General features: G+C 37.8%; 1 protein-coding gene across 1 annotated transcript; it reads right to left on the bottom strand.

The window, feature by feature from the left end:
• Nucleotides 1-1,952: 1,952 nt before the first annotated feature.
• On the bottom strand, nucleotides 1,953-7,340 carry trmt9b (tRNA methyltransferase 9B). The gene is made up of 3 exons (XM_063017222.1): nucleotides 7,187-7,340; nucleotides 5,137-5,310; nucleotides 1,953-2,857 (listed from the first exon to the last, which is right to left on the bottom strand). The coding sequence occupies exons 1-3, from the start codon at nucleotides 7,338-7,340 to the stop codon at nucleotides 1,953-1,955; spliced, it is 1,233 nt and encodes a 410-aa protein (XP_062873292.1).
• Nucleotides 7,341-16,359: the final 9,019 nt, after the last annotated feature.

Consider the following 16,359-nt stretch of genomic DNA (forward strand, 5'->3'; position numbering starts at 1 on the left):
GCTCACATTGTTTGGTTCAGTACAACGATGTGCAATGTTTTATACAGGCATTGCTTCAGACAGCTAACAGTATTATATTCGCCATTAAAATCAGTGCCATAAGTTATATTAGTAAACATTGTTTAAATTGCCTTGTAACTTGTAAAATAAAATAAAACACACATGGGTCAAAGATGTGATGTCTTGTTTTGTGTGTGAAGTATTTATTAATATAATGCTAATGTTATATCAAGTACTCAGTACCCAGACATCCAAATGTATTTTATTTAAATTCATTTTCATGTTTTTCACCACCCTTTAAACAGGACCAAATTTAAATGTCAGATTAATAATCACCAAACAATTCAATATAAATTTCTCTGTTTACTTCTCTATCTCTGAGGCAGAAAGGTGACTGGTGAATAAATGAGTGAATATACGTATATATATATATATATATATATATATATATAAAATATATGGGATGACAATGCTCCCATCTACAGGACATAAGGAGTTACTATGGTTTACATTAATACTACAGGTCGCCAGATACCAACATATGAACAGATACATGATCAACCAGCACTAAGAAAATATCTCAGATACAGTCCAGTTTTAGAGACACTTCATGCTTCTTTCTGTTTAACTGGACACCTATCTCAGTGTAGTGCAACCAGTGTTATTATATAACTAGTGATTTAGGGTTAGGAAATAAAGTGTGGCAGCCCCTACAGTCAGATAGGATGATGCAAAATTATGATTTCAGGATTATAAACCAGCAAAACAAAAGCAGGGGCTGACAAAGATTGAGATTGTTATTGTTATTATTCCAGATGGGTGGAACTCCACACCAGAGGAAATGGATGCTATTTATTGCTAGCTAAAGAGGCCGACTGGACATCAGACCAACACAATCATACCAGGCAGCAGAGTGAGAACATGTTTCTCTCAGGTAACCCCAAAAACTAGTCTTGATTTAACAGGGATTATTCTGTTATTTGGTAAACACCACAAAAACAGTAAACAGTGTTTAACAGTTTATTATGGGACAGTGGTAGCCTAGTTGGTTGAGATTTGGGCTATCAACTGAAAGCTGAGACTGAGAGCTCAAATCACAGCTCTGTTATGCAGCCACTGTTGGGCCCTTGAGCAAGGCTCTTAACCCTCTCTGCTGCAGGGGCGCCATACAATGGCTGACGCTGCGCTCTGACCCCAGCTTCCAAACAAGCTGGGATACGCGAGGAAAGAATTTCGTTGTACTGTACACCTGTATATGTCTATATGACAAATAAAGGCGTTCTATTCTATTAACTGGTTACTAAATTATAGTTTTTTGTAGATTAGGGTTGCTAATTTGGTAAATGTAACACAGCACTACCTTTCTGTTGATTTAGGATTGAAAAATTAATTATTGATATTGCAGTTTTGATTTTGTGTGTGTGTGTGTGTGTGTGTGTGTGTGTGTGTGTGTGTGTGTGTAAATGAATGCCCCCCTTTAATTAAAAAACAAAGAAGGTCAAAATTTTAATAATAAATAATAAATTCAAAATAACATTCCACATTACAATTAGATGGGCAAATGTTTATATATAAAATAAAACCTTATAAAATTCTCATTCATTACAATAGAATTCATGTCACTTCCAGACTTTTTGTTGGGAGTGTTCACAACCAAAAAAAGACACGTCTCATCTTTGATCCATGTAAGAAATTAAGACAAAATAAAATCCACACCTAGGTTCAGACCTGAAAATGCAAACATGCAGAGCATCTAAACAGACCCCTGTCAGGAGTAAAGCCTCAACTGAACAACAGTAATACTGCTTCAGTCCCTATTAGAAACCAAACCTCAATGAGCCGTTGATCTACGTAAACTTTCATCACCTCTATAAAATAAAAAGTTTAAGTATAAATAAAAAATTTAATAAATATATCTGTAAAAAATCAAATACATAATACAATAAATAATCTCACACTCTCCAAACATGGACCTTCTCGGCCACTACGCACCAGTTGGAATGATCTAAGCAGGTGTGCAGAACGTGAAGTTCTTCCACATGTTCCTTGATCAGTTGTGTCAACTCACCTTCCCTGAAGACGTGATAGTAGCGCAGACACGACTCGTTCGACTTCTCTTCACTACACCCGTCCTGCTCTTGAACAGACACGGTATTTTCCTGTTCTGTCTCTCCTCTGTCCTCCTCCCCGACATTTCCATCATTACTTTGGCGAGACACCAAATCAGGTAACGCCACTGATGAACAGTCCTGCACTAGCGACACAGAGACCGTCTCATTGACGTTACTGGAATGACCTGGTTTATGGCCTTGGTCGTGCAGGTCTGGAACAAAGACGTCCTCGTCTAAGCTGGTCCTGGAGGACAAGGAGAAAAAACTGGACACTTGTCTAATCAGACCTCGACCTCTTGTGCTTAGAGCTTGATTTCGTACTTCAGTTTCATCAGACGGGCTGCAGAACGCGCTGGAGGAAGAGCGAGAGACGGTCAGGCTGCTCAGATCCAGCACAGAATCCAGAGAGCGAGAAAAAAACCAAAGCTTCTGCTTCCTCTGCTGTCCCGGACTGACTAGATCCTGGTCATCCACCACTGAGGATGTGCTTTTTGTGTTTCTGTGCTTGTCCAAGGATTCGGGCGCATCACTAACACTATGACTTCCACTGCCCCATTGCCTGGTTCTTCCAGAGGACGAAGGAGGGTTCGCGTTCCAGGGCACGAAGACATCCTGCTTCTCAAACTTGCGTCTCTTTTGTTCCATAGCCCACACATAGATCATGACCCGGCCTCCGACCCGCAGAGTGCGCGCCATTTCTTTAAGTGCCCGGATGCGACGTTCTTTGGTAGACATGTGATGGATAACTGGAAATAAAAATGGGTATTCATGATGAAACATGTTTAACTTGTACACTCTTTATAATACCTTAAATACACAAAAAACTACAATGTGTATCACTGAGGCAGAAGTCTCAGAGGTTTGTCTATTGTCCACTATATGGCCAAAAGTATGTGGACACCCTAAAATTATTGAGGTAAACTGTTAGGGTCATAAAAAAGGAATTGTTTAACAAGTTTGGTGTGAAGGGCATTGGGCAGTGGTAAATCAGTGGTTAACTATTGATCTGAAGGTCATGGGTTGACACCGCATCACTGCCAAGTTGCCACTGTTGGGCCCCTAAGAAGGCCCTCAACCCTTAATTGCTTGTATTCTGCTAGGTTACAGTTGTAAGTCACTTTGGAGTTTATACATATTTACATCATTCAGCAGAATGCCTTGAACTCAACCCTACTGAACATATTTGGAATGAACTGGAACATTGATTTATTTCTTACTTTTCATAGTCAATCATGACTGTATGTAGGCGCTCGAGTGGCCGATAGCACAGCTGAGGATTTAAACCCTGGATCCAAGCAGTAGTTGGCTAGCGTAATTTACTCCTGCGCCACCCCGAGTGCAAGCCAAAATGAGTCCTTGACCCCACAAATGCTCTTTTGACTAAATGAACACAAATTTTCACAAACACACACCAAAGCCTCCAAAATCACCGTCAGGTTACAGATCTACACAAAAATATTCTAATAAACTAAAAATAGACACGTCCAGACCAATAGCTCCATTGGCAAGAATATAAACAGATGAGATGATAAAATATACAAGCCTGTTTCAATTCTTTTTCATTTTAATATTATACAACAAGCTGATAAATTGAACATTAGGGATGTAAAGATGCACCACAAGACAGTTAAAAATCGGTGCACATGTGCCACGATTCGAATAGGTAATTCATGTAAAATGAATCGATATTCACTTTAAACAGCAGAGGGCGCTGGCACTATTCACCTCGCCTGGTTGACATCACTAGACAGAATTGTACGGGATTTTCCAGCCAAATTTATACTTTATTTGTATTATTTGTTTATTTATATAATGTGGGATTTGTTTTAAATTTTCATTTCAGTTTTTTTTACACAACAATGGAAATGTGCAGCATTGTTTTGCATAGTTTGTACCTACCTCAGAAATAATAGGACATTCATTATTTAGATAAATAAAAGATTTTATTTTATTTTTTAAGAGAAATGATAAAAAGAAAGTCATAATTTGTCTTCAATTTCATTTTGTTTAAAAAATCGTATCAGGAACCCAGTATCGAGAACCGTATTGCATTGTGGGTTGAGTGTATTGTTACATCCCTGTTGAACACAAAACACTTTTTCGTTCCTAGTGATTATTGTTACACTTCAACTCAACACTGATGACTAAGAATCAAGATACAAACAGAGACAATGTGGAAAGTTTTACTATTGCTGTAAACTATTAAAAACATTTATTGAAAGACAAAGGGAAAATACGACTCCATGCAGACGGTTATTTAATCAGCATAATGACCCTCTGTATTCAAAAACGGACACATTAAGCATTTCCCTGAGGATTGACCAGGGGTTGCCAGGTGACCCACTCATCAGTATCCTAGTAACACAGCTTGTTTTCCCACTACATCCTACTTTAGCAAAGCTACAGATCAGGTGCTGGTACATTAATAATGAGATTAATGACAGGAAATGTAAACAGCTATACATAGTAAACCATACAATTATGATCTACATTAAATATAACTTATTAAGCACGATTTTCTCAAACAGATCCACTTAACACTTGTGTTGTTGACACTGTTGACACTGAGTTTTACTGCATTGTTCAGTACAAGGTCTTGTTCAGGTCCTAGAGACCCCTGTTATAATTGGGTAAAATTAATTTTCATTGAGCTCAAAATTAATTAAATTAAATTAAATAACCAAATTAACCAGAGAGAGGGGGTGGGAGATTTTGTAAATGGTTGTATGTGTGAGAGAGACTGTGAGTGTACCCTCAACACCACACAGAAACTAAAAACATATGAACGTCTATTGTGTTTAACCACGCAGCTGAGGTCTCTAAGACCCCAAACAAAAGTGTATAAATTAGGGTGTGTTTGAACACAATATCAATATATAATAGATCAGATTGAAAAGGCTAAAGATGTTTTGTTTATCTTACTTACTTAGTTAGTTATTTATGTGTATAAATATTAAGCTGAATCTTATTTTTGCTGGATAAGAAATAGAATAACCACAGAAGGTGTGTGAATCGTGTGGATTACCTGCGATGGAGAGCATGGCATCAAAGCAGCCGTCTCTGTAGGGTAACCGCAAGCCGTTGCACAGCTGTACCTCATGACCCCGACTCCAGGCTGAGTCCACCAGTGGGTGGCACACGTCACAGCCCAGCTTGAAGATGCTTTTATTGATGTGCAGGTATTTACCATTGCCGCATCCTGCAGAGATGGAAAATAGTCTGATTAGCTGTTTAGAATCTATGTATTACATCTCCCTACAGGTAATACTGTATATAATCTTCATCTAAGACACCAAGGTATAACTAATATTAGGAGTATTTTTTGGTTCTCTTCTGGGCCAACAGTGAGGAATTATATTATAAGGAAAAAAGTCAGTTACAATGTTTAACACAACCTTCAGACTAGTTCTGGATGATCACAGACTTTTAAGAATATATATTTTCATGTATTTCCACAAAAATAATATTATTGTGTTATGGAGACCCAATTATGTGCAGCTGTGCATCACAGATGCCTACAATGACAATACAGACTGTGCTTTTCCATACAACTACATCACTACACGGATTCTAAATACAGATTTAGGAAAAATCAAAGACATTTTCAGAACCAGATTTTCTTAAAGGAATTTAAGTTAGCTGGCATGACCTGCTTTTCTCTCTCTAAACTTTTAGGGAGGCACGGTAGCACTGTCGCCTCACAGCAAGGTGGTCCTGGGTTCGATCCCCAGGTGGGGTGGTCCGGGTCCTTTCTGTGTGGAGTTTGCATGTTCTCCCAGTGTCTGTGTGGGTTTCCTCCGGAAGCTTCGGTTTCCTCCCACAGTCCAAAGACTGGAGATACTTAATTGCCCATGACTGTGTTCGATGTAACCTTGTGAACTGATGAATCTTGTGTACAAGTAACTACCGTTTCTGTCATGATTGTAACCAAAGAGTGTAAAACATGACGTTAAAATCCTAATAAACAAACAAACTCTCTAAACTTTTACACTTTGTCCTAATACATCTACACTACACTTTCATGTCCTATTACCATCATTAAAATCAAATCTTGATTATCATAATTTGACAATACTGATGAAGTCAGTGCATTCAGGCAGGGGAAAAAAGCTGCTGACATTATTTTGTATGATGATTACACAGTTTATTCACTAGTTTATTAACCAAACTCTAAACAATGTTTGTTAGTTTCTTAAATCTCATTTTATTAACTAATGATCTTTCTGTTATTACTGAGTACTGGAAGTTTAACAAGTGCAACATTGATACTAATAATACCTCTTTTTTAAAAATATTATCACAAAACGTCTACATTAGTACAAACACTGGTTACTTCTTGTTTGTTTGTTTGTTTGTTTATTTGGATTTTAACGTCATGTTTTACAATTTGGTTACATTCATGACAGGAACGGTAGTTACTCATTACACAAGGTTCATCAGTTCACAAGGTTATATCAAACACAGTCTTGGACAATTTAGTGTCTCCAATTCGCCTCACTTGCACATCTTTGGACTGTGGGAGGAAACCGGAGCACCCGGAGGAAACCCACGCGGACACGGGGAGAACATGCAAACCACACAGAAAGGACCCGGACCGCCCCACCTGGGGATCGAACCCAGGACCTTCTTGCTGTGAGGCGACAGTGCTACCCACTTAGCCACCGTGCCGCCCGGTTACTTCTTGTAATGACATACTGTATGTATTTAGTTATTTTACCTCATCATAAAGTTTTACAAGCTCACACATTGTATTTTATTTCCAAAACTGCCAAATATGTCAATGGGATAATGCATATCCCATTTAAATTGCTGTAGGTGTAGACATATGCTCCATTAAATAGCTTGTAATAAAAAAAAGGAAACGTCTGTGTTTGTGTATACACATACAGTATATACATACATTCATACATATACATAAATACATATGTGCATACACACACACACACACACACACACACACACACACACACACACACACACGCATTCCAAAGCTTAAGAAAAAAAAAAATCAAGGTCACAGCAAGGACAAGTAAAGGCTGGATAGATTTGCAGGTAATATGAGCTGCTGTTCTTACCCACATCAGCCACGATGCTGCCTGGATCTTGCTCCAGCAGGAACTGTCTGACTCTTGGCCAAGCCTTATAGCGACTGTCGTTAAAGAAGGGCGCAATCCTCTCGTACACACTGTGAACATGCTCTCTCTCCAGCTGGCTCGCAGCCTCATCCATGCTGCTCACAGATCGGCCCAGCACAGCATCCTCAACGCTCTAAGAAAGAGAGAGAGAGGGAGAGAACGAGGGAGAGAACGAGACGGGGGAGAGAGAGAGTTAGAGTTTGTATTTCTGAACACAAAGTACAGCAGGGAGCCACTTTAACAAACAGCATGTACCAGCAGTATCAGTTTGACAGCCATCCACAGTCAGAAATTAGGAACGGCACAAGTAATGTTTCAATCTAAAGGGATACAATCGCTACCAAAATCTTTTAACTGTAATTGATCATTAAACATTAACTGACAAGCTTAAAGAAACCCAGCAAATATGACTTAATTTAATTATTGTTGAGGTATTATTGAATAAGAAAACATCCTATTGTGTAAGTAATAAGGAGACATAACAGATGAGATTTTATTTATAAAGGACTCAAATGTGATTTGATGAGTGTAACCTTTCCTACTCATTTTTCAACAAAAAATAACAGATTTTTATGGACACTCTTACTGTAATGGCATAAAATATGATTATATCACCTATATCCCTATTAATACTTGATCATATAAAAGACTTTATTGCATTTAAGGGCAATCATGGAGACAATAAAACGACCTAAGAATTACTAGCAGCAGCTTAAATTTATTAACTATAAAATGATGAAATACACATTCTCTCAAGAGCAGCAGAAATCATTTATGCTAGTTGGTTTTGCATTGGACCTATTAACATTTGTGGATCAAACTGTTTGTTTGAAGTTGTGACTGACGTTCATTAATTATAATTGTAAATGTTGTTCAACATTACAATAACAACAACAGATACATTATGCCTTATAGCTTATACAACACATACATTCCAGTACTGGTGTCCTATACAGTATTAGTGCGACACTTAAGTGTAATATCCTTTTTTATTTTTTTTATATTACATTTAACCCACTGAATACTAGAGAAATGATAAGGGTGTAAATAAATATCAGCTAAATGAGGAAACCCAAGAGTCTACAATATGACTGCATCAATGCACAAAGTCTATATTAATTTAAATAAAGCAAGACTGTTAATGTATTGGTTTGCAACAACCCTTAAACTTACATCATTCTATTTAAAATGTCTCTTGATGCTTCCTGTAGATGAAGAGTCAGTAGAGGTCTATCTACTGAGGACAGTCTCAAACCTCGTTGGTCGCCTTTTTTTTCCAAACTGTCCTTTTTAATTTGAGATACAATGTAAAGAAAACATGGCTTTACAGTGAAGACATGGCTTTATCAGTTTGGTCGTGTCATCATGTAGCCAGAACATTTTAAGTTTATTTTAATTATTACAAACATGTAGATATTAAATAGAGATTAAAGCAAATGACACTTTTAGGGTATAAAACTAACCTGAGTGTTTTGTGTTTATGAATTATTACTGCTAATGGATGTTCAGCTGGTGACCTACCTGATTCATTTATATTATGTACCTGACATTCTTTTTAAAAGGTTTTTGACAGCTTTAGTGCACCTAAAGAAAAGCTTTTAGCTCTGCAGGTGATCTTGTGAGTGATCAGTGCACTGTACTCCAAGCTCATCATGTAAATCAGTTCATCTTATCAGAATCTAATAGGAAGCTTTTAATGTTTAGCTATTCTTAACAGCAAAAAAGCTGTGCAATTACCGGGCCAATATAAAAACAATTTATAGACTAATTATGACGTGTTGAGGTGGATCATCTAAATAAAAAATGTGGAAAGTCTTTAATTTGCTAAACTATCAGTAGCTGTTTACCATTGCTTTAGTATAACTGATACATGAGTTTTTCCACTGGGTTTCTAAATCAATGACATGATCCACATCTGTCTTGGACAACAACAAATAGACCATCCATCAGTGTGTAGTACACTGTAATATTGATTAGATTAACAAACCTGCTACACAAGCACATCATTAAGAGTATTTGCTCTGGAGGCCAGCTGACCGCTCATTGGTAAACAGGATTTTGCTATATTTATTGCTTTTAGGCCTCCAAGTTTTAAGTTAGTTGCTGCTGTTGTGCAACATTCTGCAATGCTAAATAATTTTGTCATGAACATACATCATAAACATATACGTTACATAAACATATAATAGGTGTTAAAAAATAGGTGTTAATTTCACATATTTTAAAATAACTAGGCACCTAAATGCAACACTTACTAACCTTATATAATGGCTGTTGTCAATTGGAATGCTGCCATCACTACTTGTCAGAACAGTCGTAATCCTGACAAGGCACCAGATCTTTTCCCAGTCTGCATGTGGGACAACTCCTTACTAACCAAACAACACAAACACTGCAAGTGCTGCTCGTGCTGGTCAGGATCCAGAAAACAAAGTCATGCCTGCACACAAGGATCGTAACAGCAGTTAGCATACCAGAAAGTTCTGGTGAAATCTGAAAGTTGGCATTCGCTTGATGATGATTAGAACACATGAAGTTCAAGGTTTATACTAACAGTAGGGATGTAACGATACACTCTACCCACGATGCGATGCGATTCACGATACTGGGTTCAAACTATGCAAAACAATTTAGAATTAAGCCCAATTTGGCTGAAAAACCCTGAATCTGGCAACCAGTCGTATAGCACCAGTGACGTCAACCAGGCGAGGTGTATAGCACCAGTGCCCTCTGCTGTTTAAAGTGAATATTGATTCATTTTACATGTCAAATCGACTTGAATAGTGGAATTTTTGTATCGGTTATTAACTGTCTTGTGGTGCATCGTTACATCCCTAACTAAACAGACAGTTTAGTTTATTAATGCTAAGTAATTTATACTGGGAAAAGATTGGTGCACCTAGAACCAAGCCATGGACAGCCTTCACCATCAGCCTCAGCAGCATTTCTCACACCAATCCATCCACTTTCATCATTTTCTGTGTCATTCCAGTCCTCATTAAACATGACTCACACTCCTTCTTCCAGCAGCACATATCAATTACCTTACAGGCTAAAACAATATCATTGCACCTCACAAACAGAGCCAGAAGCCTTTTACAATGAGCAACTCCCACACACGTTCACAAGCTCAAAATCTTAGTCTGCTCATTCTGCAGCACATTTCAGATCACTTCACACACAAATGCTGGAGATGAAGCAGTGGCCACTTGACCGCTATTTCAGTCTCAAGGGGGACTGCAGCTAAGCTGGCCTGATTGAAATTCAGTGTGGGTTTCAGTCTCTTTGGGTAGACTTCATGCTGCTGGTTACTTTTATAAGCCTGACCATACAGTCAGTCATACAGTCATTAGTATATTTGGGCATAAGGGCAGAATGGAGAAAATGTTTGCCCTGTTAGTTTAAGTAGTAAGGAAATGTTGTCAAAGCACATTTGATACCCACTCAATGTCATTAACAAGTGTGTTTACATGCACACAAATAGTTCATGAACAGATTTGAATCTGATCGTTTAGTCAAAAGTGATGGCAGATTTATCAAGAAAATTCACACTGATAGCATGTAAACTGTAAAAAAAAAATACAGGTCCTAACACTGACCCCTGCAGAACACCATACTTTCATTGTTTTAGTATTTACATGAACAAATTGGCAGTGATCAATCAGATAGGATTACAACCATGAGAGTATTTTACCACCTGTATTTTCTAGCCCATCCAGTAAAATAGTATCAACAGTACCAGCTATATAGTATCAAATAATGCCCTAAGATCTGAAAGAACAAGAAACGAGATATTAGACAATAATATTAGAACATTAACTATCCTAATTAATAGTTTTGGTACTATGTCTGGGTCTAAGTCCTGATAAGCACACACTTGCTAGAAAACTGCTTTTTCCAGAATATTGGAGACAAGGGGAAGGTTTGGTATTGGCTTTTAAATAGATTTAGGAACATATCCAAGGCCGAGGGACTTAGTTATTATGGTACTCAAGGGCTTTATGAAGGCAGGGAGTAATTACTTAAGTAAGTGTGTTGGAACAAGGTCAAGTAGACATGACAATGACTTTGATGATTTAAATCATTGAAGTTAACTCAATTTGGAAGATTGGATTAAAGGAATTTAATTGGATAACATTGCTGGATAAGCAGCTATCAGCACTAATGCTGATCCAAATGTACTGCTGCTTAATAGAGCAATGTGGCACACTAGGATTTAAATCTTATTTTTTCAATCTCATTAAAGAATATATATATTTTTTATCTATCTATCCATCCGAATATCTTTATTGTCACTGTACAAGTACAACGAGATTCAGTAGATCTGAAGGAGATCTATCTATCTATCTATCTATCTATCAACGATCATTCTAGTAAATTTGAATACCATATTAAAAAGGAATTTAGGATCATTTTTAATTAATCAAGCATTTGCTTGCCAATTAATTATAAGTGGTGCAACATTAAGGTTGTGTGGAATATGGACTCTTAACTGTTGAGTTGCCTGTTCAAGCTGTTTGGGCTCCGATAGTGACAGTCGTTTATTCTGGTAATTTACAAGTTAAGGAAGCTGCAGTAGCAGATTTTATGTGAGCTTGTTTGTTTGGATTTTAACGTCATGTTTTACACTCTTTGGTAACATTCATGACAGACACGGTAGCTACTCGTTACACAAGATTCATCAATACACAAGGTTATATTGAACACAGTCATGGACAATTTTGTATCTCCAATTCACCTCACCTGCATGTCTTTGGACTGTGGGAGGAAACCGGAGCTCCCGGAGGAAACCCACGCAGACACGGGGAGAACATGCAAACTCCACACAGAAAGGACCGGGACCACCCCACCAGGGGATTGAACCCAGGACCTTTTTCCTGTGAGGCGACAGTGCTACCCACCGAGCCACCGTGCCGCCCTGTTATGTGAGCTTAAATTAATAGCAATGTGTTAGACAAATATTAGTTCACATATGAAGAGATAGTGATCTGCCATTAACTCATTGAGGGCTAAAACAACAGTTAATATACTGTAAGTCTAAGGTGTGTTTAGAGCAGTAAAGGTCTCATTACATTCAAGGTGATACCCACAGATTCTGTAATAGACTTAAATACAATCCTAAATCATGCTTATTAGCATAATGATTAATAAAGTCCCCAACATTGAAAGTCTTATCATTAATACTAAATTGAAAAGAAAATCCTGTCTTTGTTTAAATGCCATGTAAAAAGCACTCCAAGTATTAAAATCGGGGTATGGCTGGGCTTTTGAAAGGTTTATAAGATTACCAAACTGAACGAGATTAAAAAGCATGAGCCTGACATTTCCAATTCACTGCAGTGCTAATTAGTCAAGAACGCAGAGCATTTATTTAACTTTTATCTACTGTACAGAAACAGTAAAAAAATGGGTAGGCTATACAAAAAATGCTAAAACACCAGTGCATTACAACCAATCATATTCTTTCTCATGCTTTTTAAAATGGGATGTCCAAAAAGCTCATAGTTAGGCATTTGCATGCTTTTGGCCATATGGTGCATATCAGAAGCAGATGTAGTAAACAGAATGCTGTTTGTACTGAAGCTTTCATTTATTCTTTGTGATCAGCCTCTTAAGATGATATCTAGTCTTGTTTACCAAACATGCTAGATATGCTGTGATAAAAGTGTCCGTCACCGCTGCTTCCGTGTCCTTACAATCTGAATCTGATAAAACTGCTGTGGCTTTAGGAAAATTGTAAATGAGATTTGTCAGAAGTGACCAAGACCTGGATTTAAACTGCATGTCATGCAGGGATGAGCAAGCTCTATTTTAAGACAGACCAGTCTGGCAGTACCAGACAGTGCAGTAGCCTCTTATTATTAAGACTATTTTTAGAATACAGCTGCCAAGAGGAGCAGAGCATGATGGCAACTGATTGCCTGGTAATAAATCAATTAATTAAAGGATTACCATTGTAAGTAAACTATTTTAAGCAATGCACACAGTGGTTTATCATCACCCAGTGTACGATATTAAGCAGCTGATGGATGTGAGGAAGATGAAAGACTAATTAACCCACACAGAAGCATTCTAGAAATGCACATAAAATAATTTTAATTATTAATTAGGCTGGAGTAGGACTATACTATAGTGAGTACACTAAAGTTATATGTCAGAACTCTGTGCTGAAGCTAATTCCTTGTTTCTTATGATTACCTATAAATGGTGATTTCTTTGTGCTTATATAGATAGGGCTAGTCAGACCGCACCAATTAAGAGTACATTAAAGTGTTCTCTTGCCAAAATGAGGGACAAACACTTTTGCTTTGCCCCTGGATGCAAAAAAAATTTTTTTATAGTGAAATGATATTGGTGTCACAAACTTGTGAGCCATTGTGTTTCTTTGAATCTCCTCAAAACGGCATTTAGTTTTGTGCCATAATGTGACTGAAGCAACAAGCACTTAGATATTGGATACTGGACAAACAGGAGATATTGAATAGTAGATACATTGGATATTGGCCATACTGGCTATATTGGACATACTGGCTATACTGGATATATTGGATGTACTGGAGATAATGGAGGTATTGGATGCCCTATATTGGATATACTGGATAAATTGGATACTGTCCAACCAATCAACTTCATGACGTAGTCAGTGACGCAAGAGCAAAATGGCGGCAAGTCAAAATCATAATTTAGTACAAAAACGTAAAGCTTTTATAATATGACGTGTAATCGTTTTACATCTTTCTTTTCCAAAATATTTTAGCGCACTTAACTCTGACTTACGTTCTCTTTAATGTTACTTTGCACTGATTATAAACAGATTCACTGCTGGAAAGTTCTTAAGAACACAAACACGTTAGGGATTTATGTTATGACATCACACTCACAGTAATAAGATGCAGGTACATACCCTGGTGTCCTTGTGTCTGCTCAACAGACATGCACACCACTGCTTTTATACTCCCATCTTCACTGCATGATTCACATCCTCAACACCGAGCAGATAAGCGAGGAAACCGAGACCAAACACAAAGCTCTGGACCCGGTGCAGTGACAAGTATGACGTGACAGTCGCAGGCGCCACTTCTGTTTGTTTTTCCACCCGTATTCACGAAGTCTTCTTTATGGGCTCAGACTGTGTAATTCATATGCGAGTATTTTGATTATTCATCAGCTGCAGTAGCACAAATGATCAATGACAAAACGTATATCGATTTAAATAACACTTCTTATTATAAACGCGATGTGGTAACGGTTGTTCCTCTGTTGTGTTGCATCGTTTCTACGGTTATCCTACCGATTTACTGGCTACCCAATCAGCAAGCACACGTTAGTCAAAACTGGCCAATCACCGGTCAGAATGCGTAACGCTAACGACTTAATCTGCAATAGGAGGCGGGACATGTCGGAAAATAGGTGAGGAAAGGAATAAACACTGTACCAAAGGAACAAGGACTGTGTTCCAATTTGAGGCTTTGTCCCTATTCCCTACACACTTTATAGTGTATAAAAAGTAGTTTAAATCGCCTAGATGAAATAGTTTATACATTTACATATAATTATGTAAATTTGTTGTATGATATTTTAATGGTTTGAAGTTACGTTACATTAATTAAAACACGGTACAGTTTCCTAATTAGTGCACTATAAAGTGAAAAAGAAGCATTTAGGACGAGCATATGAATCCGCCCCTGTTATTGGTCCATTAAGATCACGTGATAGCAAACGCTCATAAAACTTTCACAATGATGTAACACATTACTATAAACAACGAGAAAGTTATTGCTAAATATGAAAAAAGTGGTCAGCATATAGAGTACCAGGAATACAGCTTGGAAGAGCAAACATACTGCTTTAAGCAGTTTATTCACCTTCTGTATTTTTTGATAAGTGGTGGATATGGACAAAGGGAAAACCTGGGGTTAAGGTTTATTCCAGCACACCAGGATTTATGGTCCTGTACTTCGTCTACTTGCCCACGTCAGCTCTGAGCTGCTGATAAGAAGTAATGAGTTGATTTGATGTGCATTTGTGTCTGCAATATCTACTTAATAGCTTTTACCAATATCACTATTAAACATTACTTCTTGGTCCTATAATGCCATCTATTTAATATCAAAAAGTGGCCCTAAAATAAGAAACGACAGAAACTGGCTGTGTTCCAAACTACACCCTACAATATGAAATAGTTTGTCTAATTAGTGCTTTACCAGTGCAATATTTGCACATTTCGTAGTACAATGGATGCAATTTTGGACGAAGTAATTTAAACATACCAGATATTTACATTGTTGTTAAGCTGTATACTGCAGCAGAGAAAGAATGAGAATGAAAATCATGTGTCGAAGAATTGAACTAAATAGTAAGCCTATTTCCAAAACATTCATTTTGAGGACTTAAATTGTTTACTTACAGTAGTTTAAGGTTTTGTTTGTGATATGATACAAGTTTTAGAAAGTCATCTGGATGTAATTGTGCTTATTTTCAGAGCTATTCATAGCCATACAAGACATACACTGACTAGGCATAACATTATGACCACTGACAGATGACGTGAATAACACTGATTATCTCTTCTTCACTGCACCTGTTAGTGGGTGGGATATATTAGGCAGCAAGTGAACATTTTATCCTCAAAGTTGATGTGTTAGAAACAGAAAAAATGGGCGAGTGTGAGGATTTGAGCCAGTGTGACAAGGGCCAAATTGTGATGGCTAGACGACTGGGTCAGAGAATCTCCAAAACTGCAGCTCTTGTGGGATGTTCCCAGTCTGCAGTGGTCAGTATCTATCAAAAGTGGTCCAAGGAGGGAACAGTGGTAAACCAGCAACCGGGTCATGGGCGGTTAAGGCTCACTGATGCACGTGGGGAGTGAAGGCTGACCCGCGTGGTCCGATCCAACAGATGAGCTACTGTAGCTTGTTCATGCTGGTTCTGATAGAAAGGTGTCAGAATACACAGTGCATCACAGCTTGTTGTGTATGGGGCAGCATAGCTGCAAAGCAGTCAGTTAGGAAGGTGGTCGTAATGTTATGCCTCATCGGTGTATAAGCTCAGACATTTATCTTCCAATTATGTGAACATCCAGTACAACAGGGTACACTATATTAGCTAAAGTC

This window comes from Trichomycterus rosablanca, chromosome 20, assembly GCF_030014385.1.
Source record: "Trichomycterus rosablanca isolate fTriRos1 chromosome 20, fTriRos1.hap1, whole genome shotgun sequence".
Taxonomy (NCBI): domain Eukaryota; kingdom Metazoa; phylum Chordata; class Actinopteri; order Siluriformes; family Trichomycteridae; genus Trichomycterus; species Trichomycterus rosablanca.

What these genes read in the sequence shown, in the direction of transcription:
- trmt9b (XM_063017222.1), bottom strand. Translation starts at nt 7,340, where the DNA reads ATGGATGAGGCTGCGAGCCAGCTGGAGAGAGAGCATGTTCACAGTGTG. An exon ending in CAGCATCGTGGCTGATGTGG is followed by an intron (nt 5,311 to 7,186) that starts GTAAGAACAGCA and finishes CCATCTCTGCAG; the next exon opens with GATGCGGCAATGGTAAATAC. An exon ending in TGCCATGCTCTCCATCGCAG is followed by an intron (nt 2,858 to 5,136) that starts GTAATCCACACG and finishes TTTTATTTCCAG; the next exon opens with TTATCCATCACATGTCTACC.